We start from the raw sequence: 17,588 nt of genomic DNA, 5'->3' as shown, positions 1-17,588 counted from the left end.
TTACGTAAAAACTTTCAACTGTTATGTGAAATAAATATAAAACAACAGTAACAGGTTAATAATATTAATCACATGTTGAGGATGTCAGAATTAAGAAATATACCCCATTCATCATCTGTGATCTCAGTATTTTAATTACGTTGGTTTTAGTTTTTGCTGAACTAAAAGGCAGGTTTAGTTGTATTGAGGCCTTAATAACTCTTTAAAGCAGCACTAGGTAGGATTTTCTTGATCTTTGATTTTTTAGAGAAGTAAAATTACAGCCCGAAACTCACTGCAGCGCTCCATTGAGGTGTAATAGGAGGAATAGCGTTGCTCTCGTGTCTGTGCCGGAGCTCCTCTGAGCTCAAACCAGACTCTGTTTTCCGAGGCGGCAGCGACCAACGCTCACGAGAACTGCGACCTGCTTTCCGACCTTTAGTTCTAACAGTTCTACAAGGACTACTGGTTCATTCTTTACAAACTAACATACAGACACTCTGGCAGAAGCTGGAAAGAGACCGAATATGTCTGTGAAAGCCAGAAAATGAGAAAGAGAAACTAATCCGCCTGAAACTGTAGGGGGAGCCCGCAAGCACAAAATCTCAATCCTACCTAGTGGAGCTTTAACTAATTTGTGTTTCTAAAAGAAAACCTCACCCTTTTGTTTCAATCAGGCTGGAGTAATCTTCTCAATGGGCAGTTTCTTATTAAAAACTTAATTTTAACTTAAAATGATGTGGCAAAATTAGAACACACAAAGCCCAGCTCAAACACCACTATATCCTTAACAAATAACCTGTAAAAGGAGTTTAATCACTTCAGCTGCAACATTCATTTTTAAATATTATTCTAAAATAATGCTGAAATGTAAACCGATGGAGATAACCTGTTTCACCAATCTGTTGATACTGATATTGTACCAGCATTACTGTGCATTAAATATGAACAGCAAATTAAGAAACTCACCATCTCTGCTGACGTTGCCTGAGGATGATAGCCTTTTCCGGTCACCGCCATCACTGGGTTCATCTGCGCAATAACAATCCAAGCTCTGCCGGCTGTCGTTAAGATCACATTCACTTGTTTGTATGTTTAGAGCATCAAAACGTTCAGCAATGTTGGGGGAACTTACTTCTGGTGCACACTCTAGCATCCCTGAGGTCTGATCCCCACAGTCAGAGGACGGCTCATTCTTTTCTAGCTCCAGTTCTTTTCCGCCACACAGTTCATGCTGTCCATTATCACAAACAGAATCATCAGCAGCTTCAGTCAAACTGCAGGACTCATCTGCAGTCCAGCCCTGAGCAGCCCAGTAGTGGAACTGCTCCCAGTAACAGAGGTATGCCTGGCTGCTGTGCTCGTCCCAGGCCTCCTTCCACTCGGGACAGTCCCATGGAGCCACAGCCTCCTCACTAGAGAACTGGGGGTGTTTCTCCACCCAACCAGCCCACAGCAGGCTCTCTCCATGCAGCTGCCAGTACTTCTGCCATGGTTCCTCAGAGACAGCAGACTCTGGGTCAGCAGGGGTTTCTTGCAGCATCTCTGTAAGAACCTGTTCCTCCTCTTTTTCCTCCTCCTGATCTCTCTTATCGGAGACTGGCTCCAGCTGAGGCTCCAATCTTGCCTCCAGCTGTGGCTCCTGCTGGTCAGAGAGCATCTCATCGTGGTCATCGCTAATTTTCTTTGTCCCTCTGTGCGGAGAGTAGCCAGTCCACTTGTTCTAAGCAAAAAAAAACACATCATTCATTCAATCATTCACAATTAAGAGAGAACTTTTATGCATTTTCATGCAACAACTAGACCGGTCATGATAATTATCGACTTATCATATAAATGTGGACATAACCTCAAATTATTTTGCTGACCTCAATATTGCCCATAGTGTAATACAAGCATGATTAATGACAACAAATACAAAAACAGATGTTTTACATTGTGTTTACTTAATTTAGGATTTTTATATATTGTTTCACAAATCCAATGTTCCAATTCTTAAGTATTCTTAATAATCATGTTAATCAGGCATTGCTTTCACTCTCCTCCTGTCGACATAAAACTGAAGATACGATCAGGCTCAAATTAGGGGTGATCAAATTACAATTCAGTTGTCTACTACCAAGTTTCGGTTGCCAAAGCATCCCTAGTTATTTTACCCAAGTACTGAATACACTGGGTGCATTAGTTATTATCATGACATGTTGCATCTTTAATTTGTACAGACACCTAGTGAAAATTTAGTATTTCTTAAATCAGTTTTCTTTAAATGTTAGAATATACAGCTCTGAAAAAATAAGAGACCAGTTTCTTTAATTTTATCAAATTGAAAACCTCTGGAATATAATCAAGAGGAAGATGGATGATCTCAAACCAAGCAGAACTGCTTAAATTTTTGCACCAGGAGAGGCATAAAGTGATCCAAAAGCAGTGTGTAAGACTGGTTTTGCATTTTGGATTCATCATCTTGACAAACAACTGGAACTGCAGTTTTGGGGCTGCATGTACAAGAAGTTCACATGCTTGTGAAGGATCTCCAAGCTCATGTGAAGAAGAGAAGAGATACACGTTGCTGTTCTATGATGATTTACAATGAAAATTTTATCTTTCTACGTGTGCATTCATTGTGGACTTCAACCTTACTCTGCCTCGCTCCAGCTCCAGCCTCCTTACAGAACATGAGTACAGTTTGAGGTTGCTGTGTGAGGTGCTCCCTTTGTTGTTCCATGCAGGTAATACAGTATAAGTTTCTTGCAGTAATTATATAAAATAAATATAGAAAGTAAAAAAAGATTTATCTTACAGCCCTATGTCATATGATGCCCAAACACATCAGATAAACACTTACCGCTTTCCTCTGCGCAGATGAGCTGGCAAACGCTACCGGCAGACCCAAACTTGCCATAAGGAGCATCTCTTCATCCATTTCCACATCCTCCTCATCTTCAGAGTGGCTATATCCCTCATCATCAACATCCTCAACATTGTCTGTTAAATCTGAACAGTGGAAATAGAAATTCAATTCACAAATAAAGGATATCCAAGAATGGATTCTATCAAGCACACAGAAAGCCTTAGGTTGAAATGGCATACCATTCTGTCTGCTGTCTGTTAGAGCCTGCAGGGATCTAAAATCAGACCGATACAGTTCTCGATCACTGTAAAAGATAAGGATGTTATTAAATGATATTAATGTTAGACCAATCACAGTATTGGTAGATATATGTCTTAAATTAAAAAGACGACCAGACAGATATTTTCTACTATTTTGTTGATAAATATACAATATATATATATATAAGAAAAGCACAAATTACAATATCAACCCTCCCAGCTGAGATACAAAGTAGTCACAACATTGTCTACTGTCTTACAACACTGCTGCTACAATGTTGTCTAAATGTTGCTCTATCTACAGTATGAACTAAGTTGTCACAGCCTTATAATTAGGTAAGACTGTTTCTAACACTGTTTCTAAGTCATAAGACTACCTTTTGACAATTTTCAAAATTGCAATCATGTTTCATTTTCTAATAATAAAACACAACATATACCAAAATATACTATTTATTTTAGCTAGATAATATAGCTAGAGAACATTAAACGTGTAAATTTGTTTTAGTTACAGCATCCAAGCTTACTAACCAGCTAATTATCCTATATAATAGCTGACAAGTTGCTCTGAATGCAAATGGCTCTAAATGGCTGAAAACACACAAGTAAAGTAAAAACAAATAAATAACAGTTAGGTTAGCTAGATAAATAGTTTAAACAGCTGACTGATTAATTGATTAAGGGGCTTACTTGACAAAAGCTCTGGAACACAGGCAGTGTATGGTCATCTCGTCTAATACACCGTGGTGGAAAAATATATCAGCTATGGGAACAGCCTGAAATTTCCCATAATTAACCATCATCAACACTGAGCAACAAAAAAACCTGTGGAGGAAGGAAGGGGATGACAGTGATCCGCTAAATTATCTTAGTTAAAGTATTTAGTCTACATCTAGCTAAGCTAGCTAACCTATCTAACCTAGTTATCTATCAGCATTTATCACGGCTTCTGATTATCTAACTGCTTAATTTCTTATGCGCGGAACAAAATAGCAGCATTAGCATCAAGCTAAATAGAAAAAAAACGTAATCTACAAACCTAGGTTAACTAGCTATGAGTCGGACATATTAAAACAACACTAAAATAAAATAAACACAAACATCTAAACGTGCGTGTAGCGCTCAGTGTAGAGACCCACATGTTTTAGAACACTCGACAAATTAAAAGCCCCAGCTCTCACAAATTCCAATAATTGTAATAAAAAAAAAACCCATTAAATTACATTTAAAAAATATGGAAAAAAGTAAATAATGTCTAAAGCTTTAATCTATTAACATACCTTGAGCCGATTTCAAGCTACAGGTGTAGGTGATACAAAACCACTATTTCTGCAGTAAAACAACTTATTTTCATTCTTAAAATTCGAGGCCTTGAAATCTTCTACAGGAAACTTAGGCTGGATTTTGTCTGTTCACTTTCTACTCCACTTAATAATTCCAGATCAGTAACAGGAATCAACCCAAATGAAACTAAAAGTTTGAAGGACATTAACTGTTTGATTTGTATTTAGGAAAATCTTTATTTTACAATTAAGTTCAGAAAAGAGCCAATTCTATGATTTATTTATTATATTTTGACATAAGCAGATTTACTTAAATATTTTTATATATTTATATTTTCAATTATAATTACAAATGTGCTTTTCAGTAATGTTCCTTTTTTAAACATGAATGCTTTTATGTAATGCTTGAATTAAAATACTTAAGATTTAATGGTGTAATGTCAGGCAGACAATTGACAAAAATCCTGGCCTGTTTTTAAACAAAATTATACTAAACCTCAATTCAATTATTACTTTCACTCAAATACTTTTATTTTGAAATTCCTGTCTTCGTACGTAAAGAAAGCCGGGTAAGCAGGAAGGAGAAGAAGGCTGTAGCCGAAGCCCAAAAGCACTTGTGTGACTTTTATTATTGATGCAGCAGCACCATGTAGTAAAGGCTAATTCAGCTATGAAGGAGAAATAATAAGAGTCCGTGAGGTGAGTAAAGCGGATAATCGTGCTGTGCGCTGCTCTGTGTTGGAGGTGCAGGTGGAGGAGGTCTGTGTTTTGGCTGAGACCTGTCAGCTGAGACCTTCAGTATTAAGTGCTTCTTATTCTAATTCTCCGTTCCACCCTAAACCGTGTTGGTGGCGATAGCGGTTCTGCTCCCTGTTCAGGTACCAGAGTGGAACAGCTGACCCATTTAAGGTGGAACGAAATATTTTTGGAAAAGAAGCTAAAGCAAGCTTTATACCTGACAGTGAGCCAGATAGAGAGATAAGAGCCACTGTGTTATCTAGATAACTCAACTAGCTAAACCGGCTCTTTTTGTTTGTTTGTTTTTTTTTTCTCTCGAAATTTGACACTGAATAAAATAATCCAACCCACGCCTGTTTAAAATAGTTTAGATAGTGTTAACAGTGTTGATATTCACTTAGTACATTTTGACACAGAGTGCTAGCTTGCCAGTCCTATCGATGTTATTAAAAATAAAAAATGTAGACACTGTTCGTCAATCTAAATTACGTGGCAAAAGATAAAAACATATATGTTTTTTAATGTGTTTGGCTGAATGGGTCAGTGTAACGTTTAAGGTTTTATTTTATTGACTGTTCAAAGCTAAATGCAAAAATAGAAAATTTAAAAATAAGTTTTCATCCGTTTTTCCATTTTTTGTTATATTAATCTCTGCACCTCATAATTGGATTTTCAGGAAAAATGAAAAAAATCTTTATTTTCTGATTTTTCCATTTTTGCATTTTGCATTATACCATCAGATTTGTGTTACAAGATACAGAAATTAAAAATCTGAAAATCGAGAGTCAGAGTCAGCTTTTAATTTTTCTTGAAATTATTTTTGCCAAAGGCTGAAATGAAAAACTGTCTAATTAAAAAATGGGATGAAAACGCATTTCTTCTTCACTCTCCTGAAAAAAAAGAAAAAAAAAAGTTTTTTTAAGTTTTTAAATTTAGCTTGATACAGTCAGAAAATGAAACTGCTAAACGTTACACTGACCTGAATAAGTTTCAAGACGACATTTTTAAAAGTTTTATACAATATTGTGCTTGGTTGGTTTGTCTACTGGAATTAAAAAAATGTTCAGTGTTCAATACTTTTTAAATTGTAGTTAATATAAAGATATAAAAATACAGGCTTTAAGCTGTTTAGTTGATGCACATGTGAAAAAGAGTTTGTGGACCATCTTTCCAGGGCCCTAGTGCACATCTTTTATTTTTTAGATAGGCAAGAACAATGTGTAGGAAAACAAAGACCTCAGACAGAGAGAATATTTTATACTTCTGTCCTTCACCCAGTCACCCAGTCACAGTATGTCTGAAAATATCAATATAATATCAAAAATATTGTGATATTTTGTTGTGCAATACTTGATCAGTTTTTAATGAATTAAATTTTTTAATGAATGAATGAAAAATGTAGTCAAATGAGATCCTGATGTATGTTGTAGCTGGTGTGATACAACATAAACAAACAAAAATGAGTCCCAGTACAAAAATAGCTTTGCCAGTTTATTTAAAGGATCTTCCAGAGAAAACAGGGTTTTGGAATGCAGTGGCTAAGCTAACTTACAAACAAAGAAACATATTCACACAGTGATGTTTCAAATTCATATGATTTTTTTTTACCCATGGTTACATATAAATCACTCAAACAAATTAACCAGAGATCATAAAGTAAAACTGGATAGCATATTGATCCTGCTAAATATTGAATAAGATAAAATGCTAACTATTTATTTGATAAAACTAAAACACAGTATACTATAGGACAAAACTCTTATATTCTTACAAATAGTTTCCATGGTAAAGTTTAGATTAGTAGATTTTGTGTTTAAACCCTGCCCATTAAATATCCATGTCTTCAGTTCCCACTGATCTTATTAGATAAAAAGTAAACACAGCCTTAAAATAAAGACACAAAAAAAACATCAGCAACAAATTTTAACATACTATGGCTGGGCCAACTTGTTTATGCAATCAACATTATCACTGTTTACAGACACATGTAGGGATGCACCAATGTGGGAATACTGAGCAAATGTCTAATTTTACAATTTTAAAACAAAAAAAAAACTTACAGCTATCTTTTTTATATTTTAAAGTTGCACATCCAGTGTAGTAGTAAAACTAATAGTGTATTATACACTTTTAAGTGCACCACCATAAGAAGTGTGTTTGTTAATGTAGTGTGTAAAGTATAAAACTATGTGGTTTGGTACAGGAGCACAAATCCCCTTTAGAATTATGGATGAATTGGTTGTCATTGGTTAATTGACTAATTGAAAATAATTTATTTAAAGCAAATCCATTAACATCTAGATTAAATATAATGAAACCTAAATTTTTGTTTGTTCCATTTCTGTATATATTGTTCTGTCTGGTTTACATTTAAAATATTTTTTTTTATGCAGTTTGTTCATTTCAGAAAGGTAGAGTAGAGTTTTTCTCGTTGATTCCAGTCACATTCATTTTTGGAATCGAGCTGCATTCTTCTCAGAAAAGGTGGCAAATCTCACTCCAGTTAAGCACCTTTGCCAACTGGGCTGCTTATTGAACCAACATAGCTTTTCGATGACAACTAAAGGCCTAATTATTGGTAATATGATAGTCACAAAGGTCTTTGTGGTCTCTAAATGTTCTCTGCTTCTTTGTAGCCAATGTTTTTTTGCTTTCTGTGAACCCTAGGTCTGCCTGTAGGCAGGAGGTGCCCTTGTTCGACCTGGCTGCCACTGGGAGAGGGACCTACTGAAGCAGCATGTCTGATGAGAATGAGTCTTGCTGGTCAGGGAATGGATCTGTGGGTGTTCTCACCTGTCTGCTGTTGGCCTGGGAGGACTGGGCTGGCCTGGGAAATCTAGAAGACTACCTCAGCTTCCTGGAGTACTTACTCTGGGTCTTTACCCCGCTGGCCATCGTCTTTATCCTGCCTTTCCTCATAGTCATCTTCCTCTACCTGTCCATCCTCTTCCTCCACGTATATAAACGCAAGAACCAGCTGAGGGAAGCCTACTCCTATAACCTGTGGGACGGGGCGAGGAAGACTCTGGCCACTCTGTGGGACGGCCATGGTGCCATATGGCATGGTGTGTAATGTGTGGCTGAGAGAGGAGGAGGAGTGGCCTTCAGTTTTTTCTTTTTGATTAATTACTGATCTGATATGATTAAATCCAAGCCTAATACAAAAGGATTCAGTTCAGTTTATATAAATGTAACATGCATTGTTTAGTTCTCCAGTATGTAAAGACATCAGTGTTAGTCTAAAAACTGGTTATAGCAAATAGCAGTGTAAGAAAATATCGATATTGTATCGTATTACTGTTTTTTTGTTTTGCAATACTGTTTCGATATTTAAAAACACAAAGTACAAAGTACAGATTTCTAATTATTAGTTTAACATATAATGCTTAGTGGCAGATTCTAGTTTATTTTGTGTTGTGTTTAAACACAGATCACTAAAAGGCAGTGTTGTACTCTGTCGATAGATCCTGCTGGTTTGATTGTATAACAAGTAAGCTACCATTTTATTGAGATTTTATAAATATGATGTGTTTTTATACTATGACATTTTTTTTCTCCTAAATTTTAATTGAAACAATTGCAATATATCGCCTTCCTTACAGTATCACAACATATATCGAATCTTGCATTGTGATACGTATATGGTGATCTCACCAAGTTCTACAATACACAGTCAATACACAGCCCTTTATTAACAAAATAATATTATTATTGTTAACATCCAGAAATCCACACTTACATTCTTTGCCATTGGAAATAATAGTGATGTTTTTGTGGAACAGGTTACGAAATCCATGGTCTAGAAAAGATCCCAGACGAAGGCCCTGCCCTCATCGTCTACTACCATGGAGCGATCCCTATCGACTACTACTACTTCCTGGCGAGTCTCATCATACAGAAGGGCCGCACCTGTCACTCGGTTGCTGATCACTTCTTGTTCAAGGTCCCAGGTAAACAGATTAGTTCCCAATCTAGAGTGTTGTAACAATCTTATGCTCAAATACCCTTAATAATTCACTGTGGCTCAGTTCCAATCCCTGAAGCTATTTCAGTGTGTGCTGCAGAGTAGTGGTAGTAAACTGTATTCATTCAAATTAAAAGCAAAGTACTATTTTAACCTTATCTCATTGCTTGCGTACTATATGGTTGTTTTACACAGACAGTTATTTTCCTGTTCTCGGAAAAGAGCAGAGAACATATTGACCCAAAACGCACTTATAATAGAAGTCAGTGGACAGATGTTTCTGCACCTGCTCAATGACTTCTATTATAAGTGGGTCATTCAACTGCTGTGGTAACAAACATTGTCCCACGACTTTAAAGCCATGAACATGAGCTCACATTAAGAATAAACCACAGCAATTGAGGTCCTTGTATTGTTTTATTTTGTCTATTATTGATACTTTTTATCTTGTTGTGCATGAAATGTAAACTGTCACAGCAGTGACTTTATAGAACAGGGTTCATACGGTCATGAAAAATATGTAAAAGTCATGAAATTTAGAATAGATATTTCCAGGCCTTGATAAGTTTTTGAAAAATAAAAAAAACCAGAAAGTTTTGGGAAAGTCATGGAAATTTGGTGTATAAATCTTTGTCTTTGTGTTTTTCGATGAAGAAAATCTATTTTGAGCAACAAACACGTCAGCTCAGAGTCAATTCAGTAATTTAGCCCTATACACAATGGAGATCTCAAGATCGGACATACATTTTATTATTATTTATTTGATCTTTTGTTTTATTGTCCATGTCTGCACTGTTTTAAAAATCATATGGTCATGAAAATCTGCCTTAAAGGCATTAAAATGTCATGAAAAAATTGTGGAACTGTTTTGATTAAAAGTAGTATGAACCCTGAATAATTGTCAGTGCTCCTTTGTTCAACTTAAATTATAGAGTTTTTAAAATGGTTTAAAATATTAATAATTTAAAATACTACTTGAATTGATTTTTCAATGTGTAGTAAAATCTCCTATTTTATTTATGAACAATTTGACCAAATTAAAAGTTTAACTAACAGTACTAATGCTACAGTCATTGGTGTCTTTAGTAAAGGTGTAACAGCAAGCACTAGTGTTACAGTCAGTGTTGTCTATAGTACTAGAGACATGCCAGCATTGGTGTTGGTGTCAGTCATTTTCTCAGTAAAGTTCTGACAGCATCAGAGTTATTGATAACATCAGCGAAGTTGTTGGTGTTACTAGAAATATTGTTTTTTTGTAACAGCTTTGATGTAACGGCCATTGGTGACATCAGTAAAGAGTAAGAGTATAATATAATAATTATTAATTATATTTTTAGAAAGGATGTACGTAACAGCACTAGGGTAATAGTCAGTGGTGCCTTGTGTAAAGTTGTAACAGCACTGGTGTTACTGTGAATAAGGTTCTCAGAAATGTAGCATTAGTAGCATTAGTGTTATGATAAGTGGAGTTCTCTGTAAAGGTCTAAAAGCACTAGTGTTGGGATTAGTGGTGTCTTTAGTAAAGTTGTAATAACACTAGTGTTACGGTCAGCGGTATCTTCAATAAAGTTTTAACAGCACTTAAATCATGTTAAATCATGTATCAACATTCATACCCCACTAACCACTGAAATGGTAGAATTACCCAGAGTAGGGCAGCAGACCTAATAGTTACATAACATTACAAAAGCTGTTCTGGCTGACATTGACCAAAATCTCGCATCGACCAGTTAGCCTGACCTTGCTTGCAAATATTTACTGACCCACCTCCCTTTCTTTGTACTACAGGATTTAAGCTGCTTTTGGAGGTATTCAGTGTGATCCACGGGCCTCAGGAGGAGTGTGTAAAAGCCCTGCGCAGCGGCCACCTGCTGGGCATCTCCCCGGGAGGTGTACGGGAAGCCCTTTTCAGTGACGAGACGTACCCCCTGGTCTGGGGGAAACGCAAGGGCTTTGCACAAGTGGCCATTGATTCCAAAGTGGTATGTTTCCATTCCATTGTTCGTTGATGGATTTCTATGTAGTGTTTAAAGCAGTGCTTCTGACCCAAGTCACTATTTCCACACACACTAAGAAAAATAAGTACAGATTTGTACTTAAAAGAGTACAAAGCTTGTTGCTGGGGCTGTACCTTATATTGAGATACTAAAAAGTACCTTTCAGTGAAAGTTCTTTTTTTGTACCCATGTTTTTTTGTACCAGTAAAGATTATAAAGATTATACACATTATCATCAACTAAATATGGCTCAAAAACTTGATGATCCAAAATTGTTAGCCTTTCAAATAAAAAATGTATAATTTAAATATATATCGTTTATTAGTACAGTCATACAGAATACTGAATGTACCTTTTGGATGGTTAAATGGTACAAATATGTACTTATTGCTGTTAGGAATGACTTTGTACTTCAGAGGGAACATATCTGGCCCTGAAAAGACCAATATTGTACCTTTTAAGGGTACAATTATAAAGAGTGTACCTTTTGAGTACAAAAAAGTACACATATCATGCCTCTGTTTTTTTAGAGTGCAGTTAATTCTTTAATCGTAGAAGTGTACTGACACAAAGAGCCTTCATTTCTTTATCAATATCTAGAATACTGATTAATCTGACCACAGTACACATTGCCACTCTGTGATTGTACAACCCAGATGCCTTTGAGCCCAGAAAAGTCAATGCCGCTTCTAGACATGGTTAACATAAGGCTGCTGTTTTCATAGTTCACAGTTTTTGTTTTTTTGTTTTATTTTCTAATTTTCTTCCCCATTTACCTAACCCACTCACTAAGACTCCCACTATCACTAGTTATGCCACCAACACGAGGAGGGAGAACACTAGCACATGCCTTCTACGATACATGTGAAGTCAGCCACGTCTCTTTTTGAACTGCCAATGTAGTAGCATTACTGGGTAACCAGTTCACTCAGAGGGAAGCACAGCAACCCAACTCTGATGCATCAGCTAACAGAATCACCGTAGGAGTGATGTGGGGAGAGAGCGCCATCTACTCACCCAGAGAAAGCATGGTCAATTGTGCTCTCTCTGACTCCCGCTGCTAATGGCAAGGAGCATGACTCGAAGCGGGATTTGAAGCGGTAAATTCTCCGATCATAGTGGCAGCGCCTTAGTCTGCTGGAACACACAAAGCCACAGTAGAATTTTTAGTTTCTCCAGATTCAGTAAGATGTTTAATAATGTTTTGCAGTGTAAAGGGAAAAATAGGCAAATCCATTCCAATCTTTCCTAAAGCAACATTGTTTTTATCATTGCAATAATTCCCTCATGCATTTGTTGACAAATTAGAGATCCTTGGCTCATCTTTGCTGCAAAGTGCAAAGACTCAGCTTTTTTGTGTTATGCTGTTGAGCCGAATCATGTATACAAATGAAAAAGAAAACCCCACAAAATATCTTTGGACATGTTTGATTGACTACTTTTGGGATCAGGTTACTCATGTCTAAATTAGATTTATGGCTCAGCTGTTCTTCTAAGCAGCCACTCTCGAAGTCACATACCGTACAGCCATTCCAAAAAACACAAACATCACTTTATACTGTTATTTGGTTTCCCAGCTGGATTGACCTGTGTCCTTGCTCAATTAAAGACAGCAAGGGATAATCCAGCCAATACCAGAGAGTCTGGCCCAGCCTGTACACGTTCCAGAGCAAAACAAAACAAATGAAAATAAGCTTGCGATTTTTTGAAAGGTCATCTGGGGCTTTTTGCCCTAAGCGACTTATGTTAAGCAGCTGCTGGGACAACTAGAAGCTCTCTAAATCTCTCAAAATGCCTATATACCCCCTTGTTTGCAAGACGGATTGTGACCAATCTAGTTAGGGCTCACATCTGCCAATAAACTGAGAGTCATCTTTCGTTTCCTTTCAGCCAATTATTCCCATGTTTACTCAAAACGTCCGGGAGGGATTCCGCTCCCTGGGAACGCTAAGTAAGTCCTGCACTGAAGCATATTTTACAAGTCATTACATAAAGGAATCCACTATAATGAGTTTATCAAGCACGGTATTGTTGATTAATTGTGTAATTTCACTCTCTAACAGAAGACTGCTTGTTTGTCTCCCGCCAGAGTTTTTCAGATGGTTGTATGAAAGGTTTCGGCTGCCGATTGCACCTGTGTATGGGGGATTTCCTGTCAAATTCCGCACTTATTTAGGCGACCCCATTCCTTATGACCCCAAACTGACTGCAGCAGAGCTGGCAGAAAAGGTATGGATCCTTATGCAAATGTAATGCTCCTTTCTCCCTTTCCTTCAGGTCAGGTAAGACAACAGAGGGTGTCCACGGCTGCTTTTCCATTTAAGATCCAAATGGTTACTATGCCCGTGTTACTATGTATGTACCATTTTGTGTCTAAGCTAAGCTAAGCTAAGTTGCACTGTCTTTTCTATTCGCTGTGTAGCAAAATCCATGAAAGAAAGTGCACAGCATTTCAAAATAATTATTGGCTAGCTGCTAATTATTAGATATCCATGACCTCATTTTACAGCATTAGAAAGTTAGCATGCTATCTTGCAAAACAGAGCATGCTAACTAAACGTGGAATGGAGTAGTGTGAGCTTTTACAACTACGGCATCTAGTACATCTACTATCGTCTACCATCACTACTACAGCACAAGCATGCTGGCTAGAGATATCGACCAGCATCGCTACCATAGAGTTAGCATTCTGGCAACCAGCCTAATCGCACAGTGCTACTAGATTTAATGTGATTGCTTTCAAATCATCATGCAAAATTTTGTTAAATGTAGAAATGTTGCCTCTGTAGATACTCCAACAATAAGTATACCCAGATCTGATTACGTCCAGGTCTGTTTGATCTGAAACCTGGCCAGCAATGTGAAGTGTATTAAAAGGTCTGAACCAGCAGCACATTATGTCCTCCACAGTCTAAGCTTCTGAAGAGATGAGAAAGGAAAGTTGCTGACATATATCTGTCTGGTGAATATATCATTTCTAAGGCTCTGGGACTTTGACAGCCCACAAAGAGAGCCATTATCTCCCACTGGGGCATGGTGGTGAATCTTACCAGCAGTTTCTGGACAACTAAAATACTTTCCAGAGCACAGCAAAGAATATATTTGAGTGTGGCTCTGGTGAGAGGTAGGGCTGCAACGATTAGTCGATGTAATCGACAATGTTGATTATTTAAATTTGTCGACTACAAATTTCATTGTCGGCTCATCGTTACTTTGTAACAGTTCCGCATTACACAAAGTGCTGGGGAGAGAAGCGCAATGGGAGATGGGTAAATAGCTCACTTAAACAGTTTACACTCAACTTAGTCTGTGTCTCCAAAGTTCCAAAACAGATTAGATATTTTCTTACTAAATATCAGTACTTTTCACATTTAAACAACATCCAGATATTTAAATGCCTTTTGAATCTCATGTTCAGCTGTTTCTATCGTTTTTAGAGATGGAGGACATGGCAGAAACATGGCAGATCTCTGACTAATCAACTAAACAAAGGAAATAATCATCAGATTAGTCGACTATCAAAATAAGCATTAGTTGCAGCCCTAGTGAGAGGCGGAGATGCCCGTTAGCCTGTAAGTCACTTTAGTGATGTGCATTTGAATTATGTTACATAGGTATGAGAATGTCAAGTTAGGAATCTATCCTCATGTATGTATGCTTGGCCAGGAAGGGAATTGAACCAATGTTTGTGACCGTGGATTGGGAAGGAGCACCCAGAGTGCAAATACCAGCTTTTGCTCTACTAAGACTCATAGGCTTCATCTACATTTAAGAAGTCTAACTGCAGCACTAAAGGACATGCACACACACACATTTCTGGACAAGCTAACAGATACAGAACAGCAACTGAAGTAAAAGAAGCATGATGCAGGTACACAGCATTGTACAATTCTCACAAATGTTTTATTGCCTGCTTCTCCAGTTCTGTAATGCAGATAATAGTATGATAAGCAAGAACGTAGAAATGATAACTACGCCTTTTTTTTACAAGTCAGCTGAATAAACAAGGGGCTCCTGAGTGACACAGCTGTCTAAGTATTGACTCTAAATAACTACTGCCAGATTCACGGTATGTCAAAAGAGAAAATAATCAAGAATAAAGATACAAGTTTTTTTTTTTTTTTTTTTTTTTGCATAACACTGACAATAAAGAACCCCATGGTACTATATTCATATTAAAGGAGGCATCCATTAATGGTAGAGCGCCTTCAGTCAATGCAAGGATGAGGTCGTGCCCGCTGTGAAAACATAGAGCTGACCACTGCCTTAGAAGAACCTTCATGAAATATTCAGGTGGTCCTTCATTGAAGCTTTCCCCTAATCCGATCTTTCATTCAGGTGCAGGCAGCAGTTCAAGCACTTATCGACAGACACCAAAAGGTTCCTGGCAACATCCTGCGGGCCCTGCTGGAGCGAATCCACACCAGGCCCAAAGTGGAATAGCGCGCAGAGTTTTCCTCGGATTCTTCTACGGCAATTCCAGAGCAGGCCCAAAGAGGAACAGCACAGCGCTTTCTCTCAGGCTTCTGAACTTCAAAAAGTTTTATTCCCAGCATGATTTAACCGGAAACTGGAAGTATTATGGAACTAATCTATATCATCGCCGTATGATAGTTTGATGTTACTGATACTGAGATATTGACCTTTGTGTGGCACGTAATTATCAGCAAATGTCACGGAAAATGGCATATCTAATAATGGTGTCTGTATCGTGTCTGGTCTGGTTTCTAGTCTCGTGTGCATGTGAAGTGCAAGAATGTGTGGTTTCTCCTTGTGTGTGCTCTTTTTTTTGTGTGTGTGTTATGTTTTTTTAATCCGTGACTTATTTGCACACTTTGATCTGTTTGAAGGACCACTGCCAAAAAAAAAGAAAAACGGGTTCCAAGAGGCCTTTTGGTTACTTTGTGTTGGAAAGAGATTTGAAAAGAAAGGAAATGCTTGAAAACTGTTCAGCATGGACAACAGTTAGAGTATAACTCGCTTGAAAAATGCAGTACAGATCAAACTGGCTGATTGAACAGTACATTTATTTTCTTAAATGGAAGGTTTGGTCAGCAACAAGCTGAAATTATGTCATTTTCCACTTATCCTAGATCACTGGTGTCCACATGTCCACTCTGGACATGGACCACCCTACAACTTTTTACCTCAACCCAAATATAACTCAACCACTTACAGCCAATAAAGAACATCTGAAGGAGCTACTGAAATTATTAGGTAGGGTCAGGTAGGGTGGTTTGGCTTGGACTCCAATGATAGTGGTAGTTTTTCAACAGCATACAGTAGATGAAGACCACTGGTGCAGGTGTTTCCAGTCAGCTATGACAAGTTTCTGATCATGTTTAGCCTGTTTTTTAGGGCCCATCCACACACCTGTTTTTTTTTTTTTTTTTTGGGGGGGGGGGGGTTCTTTTCATTTTTTAAATGAAAGATTTGTCTTTATTTTTGCCTCACTTTTACACAAAAACATTTTGCGAAACGTGTGCGAAACAGATCTAAAAGGAAAAGCTGACATCAGAACACATGCGTGTTTATGGCTAAATTTAAAACACCTTCTCACTCCCTAAAAAGTGAACTAGGTAAGTCTACTACCACAAACTACAGCATCTACACACAGCACCTCTAGAATTCAGGTATCAACATATAAATAAATGCAGCTTACAAAAAAATGAATGGAAAGTATTTTTTAACCAATTTTATGACTTTTCCATTTTTGCATCTTGTAACAAAATCATACCATCAGATATTTGTTTAAATATGAAAAAAAAAAATCTAAAAAATCCTCTTTGGAAATAAAATTAAATAAAAAAAGAAGATTGAAAAAAAAAGATTTTACTATATCTGATTGACAAAAATGAAATGAAAAGTTTTACACCCAGTTTCAATTTTTGAATTTAGCCTCACACGGTCAGAAAATTCAACTCATGATTGTTACACTGGCCTAGTATGCTCATGCAAGCGTTTTCACCTCTGTGTGGACAGACATATAAAACAAAATTAGGTCCGTTTTTAAAAAATATCCAAATTTGTGTGGATGTAGCCTTAAAACTGGAGCTATGAAGCTAATGTCCTGCATTTATAGAAGCTTACAAAATGAAAACAGTCATGTGTAGATGCTCTGGCTTGTGGGACCCACATCTTAATAATATTTAATTTAGTCCCAATGCCACAGGTATGTATAATCAAGCACCTAGCCATGCAGTCTACCTTTACAAATGTTAATAAAAGATTAGTGATAATTCTAAGCTTTTAGGACCCACAGCAACTTGTAAAAAACACGCAGGGTTCCAAACCTAAAAGCTGCAATGGAAGGACCAACTCTATATTAATGACAATAGATTTAAAATGAGATTTTAACAAAGCTCCTGTAGATGTACTGTGTACGTGTCCTAATACTATTGTCCATATCGTGTAAAATAAAACAAAATTCTATAGTCTAAATACAGTTACTATACAGTGTAGCAGGTCATACTGCTTGATAATGATACAACTTGTTAGCTAGCAATATTAGCCTCA

General features: G+C 37.1%; 2 protein-coding genes across 5 annotated transcripts in view; one reads left to right on the top strand and one right to left on the bottom strand.

Moving 5' to 3' along the window:
- Positions 1-4,232, bottom strand: part of tgs1 (trimethylguanosine synthase 1) — a 32,721-nt gene extending 28,489 nt beyond the window's left edge. The window contains exons 1-5 of one of the 3 annotated variants that reach the window (XM_015600987.3): positions 4,130-4,232; positions 3,781-3,915; positions 3,070-3,134; positions 2,825-2,973; positions 949-1,702 (exon numbers count right to left, since the gene is read on the bottom strand). In XM_015600987.3, coding sequence (XP_015456473.3) covers positions 949-1,702; positions 2,825-2,973; positions 3,070-3,134; positions 3,781-3,893 — 1,081 coding nt within the window. In that variant the 5' untranslated portion in view covers positions 3,894-3,915; positions 4,130-4,232. Of the gene's footprint in view, positions 1-948; positions 1,703-2,824; positions 2,974-3,069; positions 3,135-3,780 lie in introns of all 3 variants that reach the window. The other 2 variants (XM_022679144.2, XM_007232111.4) reach the window with 2 other exon arrangements.
- Positions 4,233-4,936: 704 nt separating this feature from the next.
- On the top strand, positions 4,937-15,947 carry tmem68 (transmembrane protein 68). Of its 2 annotated transcripts, none has more exons than XM_015600985.3 (7): positions 4,937-5,072; positions 7,791-8,176; positions 8,894-9,061; positions 10,864-11,057; positions 12,963-13,023; positions 13,162-13,301; positions 15,411-15,947. In XM_015600985.3, the coding sequence occupies exons 2-7, from the start codon at positions 7,849-7,851 to the stop codon at positions 15,513-15,515; spliced, it is 996 nt and encodes a 331-aa protein (XP_015456471.1). In that variant the 5' UTR covers positions 4,937-5,072; positions 7,791-7,848; the 3' UTR covers positions 15,516-15,947. The 2 variants fall into 2 exon arrangements, with proteins under 2 accessions (XP_015456471.1, XP_007232164.1); XM_007232102.4 differs by having other exon boundaries at positions 7,779-8,176.
- The last annotated feature ends 1,641 nt before the right edge of the window (positions 15,948-17,588 follow it).

Source organism: Astyanax mexicanus, chromosome 4 (genome assembly GCF_023375975.1).
Source record: "Astyanax mexicanus isolate ESR-SI-001 chromosome 4, AstMex3_surface, whole genome shotgun sequence".
Taxonomy (NCBI): domain Eukaryota; kingdom Metazoa; phylum Chordata; class Actinopteri; order Characiformes; family Acestrorhamphidae; genus Astyanax; species Astyanax mexicanus.
The sequence above is the reverse complement of the archived record's forward strand: the minus strand, read 5'-3'. Positions and strand labels throughout refer to the sequence as shown.

Excerpts from the sequence above, each read along its gene's own strand:
- tmem68 (XM_015600985.3), top strand. The coding sequence starts at position 7,849 with ATGTCTGATGAGAATGAGTCTTGCTGGTCAGGGAATGGATCTGTGGGT. Across the intron at positions 8,177-8,893 it reads CCATGGTGCCATATGGCATG|GTTACGAAATCCATGGTCTA; the intron begins GTGTGTAATGTG and ends TTTGTGGAACAG. Across the intron at positions 13,024-13,161 it reads CCGCTCCCTGGGAACGCTAA|AGTTTTTCAGATGGTTGTAT; the intron begins GTAAGTCCTGCA and ends GTCTCCCGCCAG.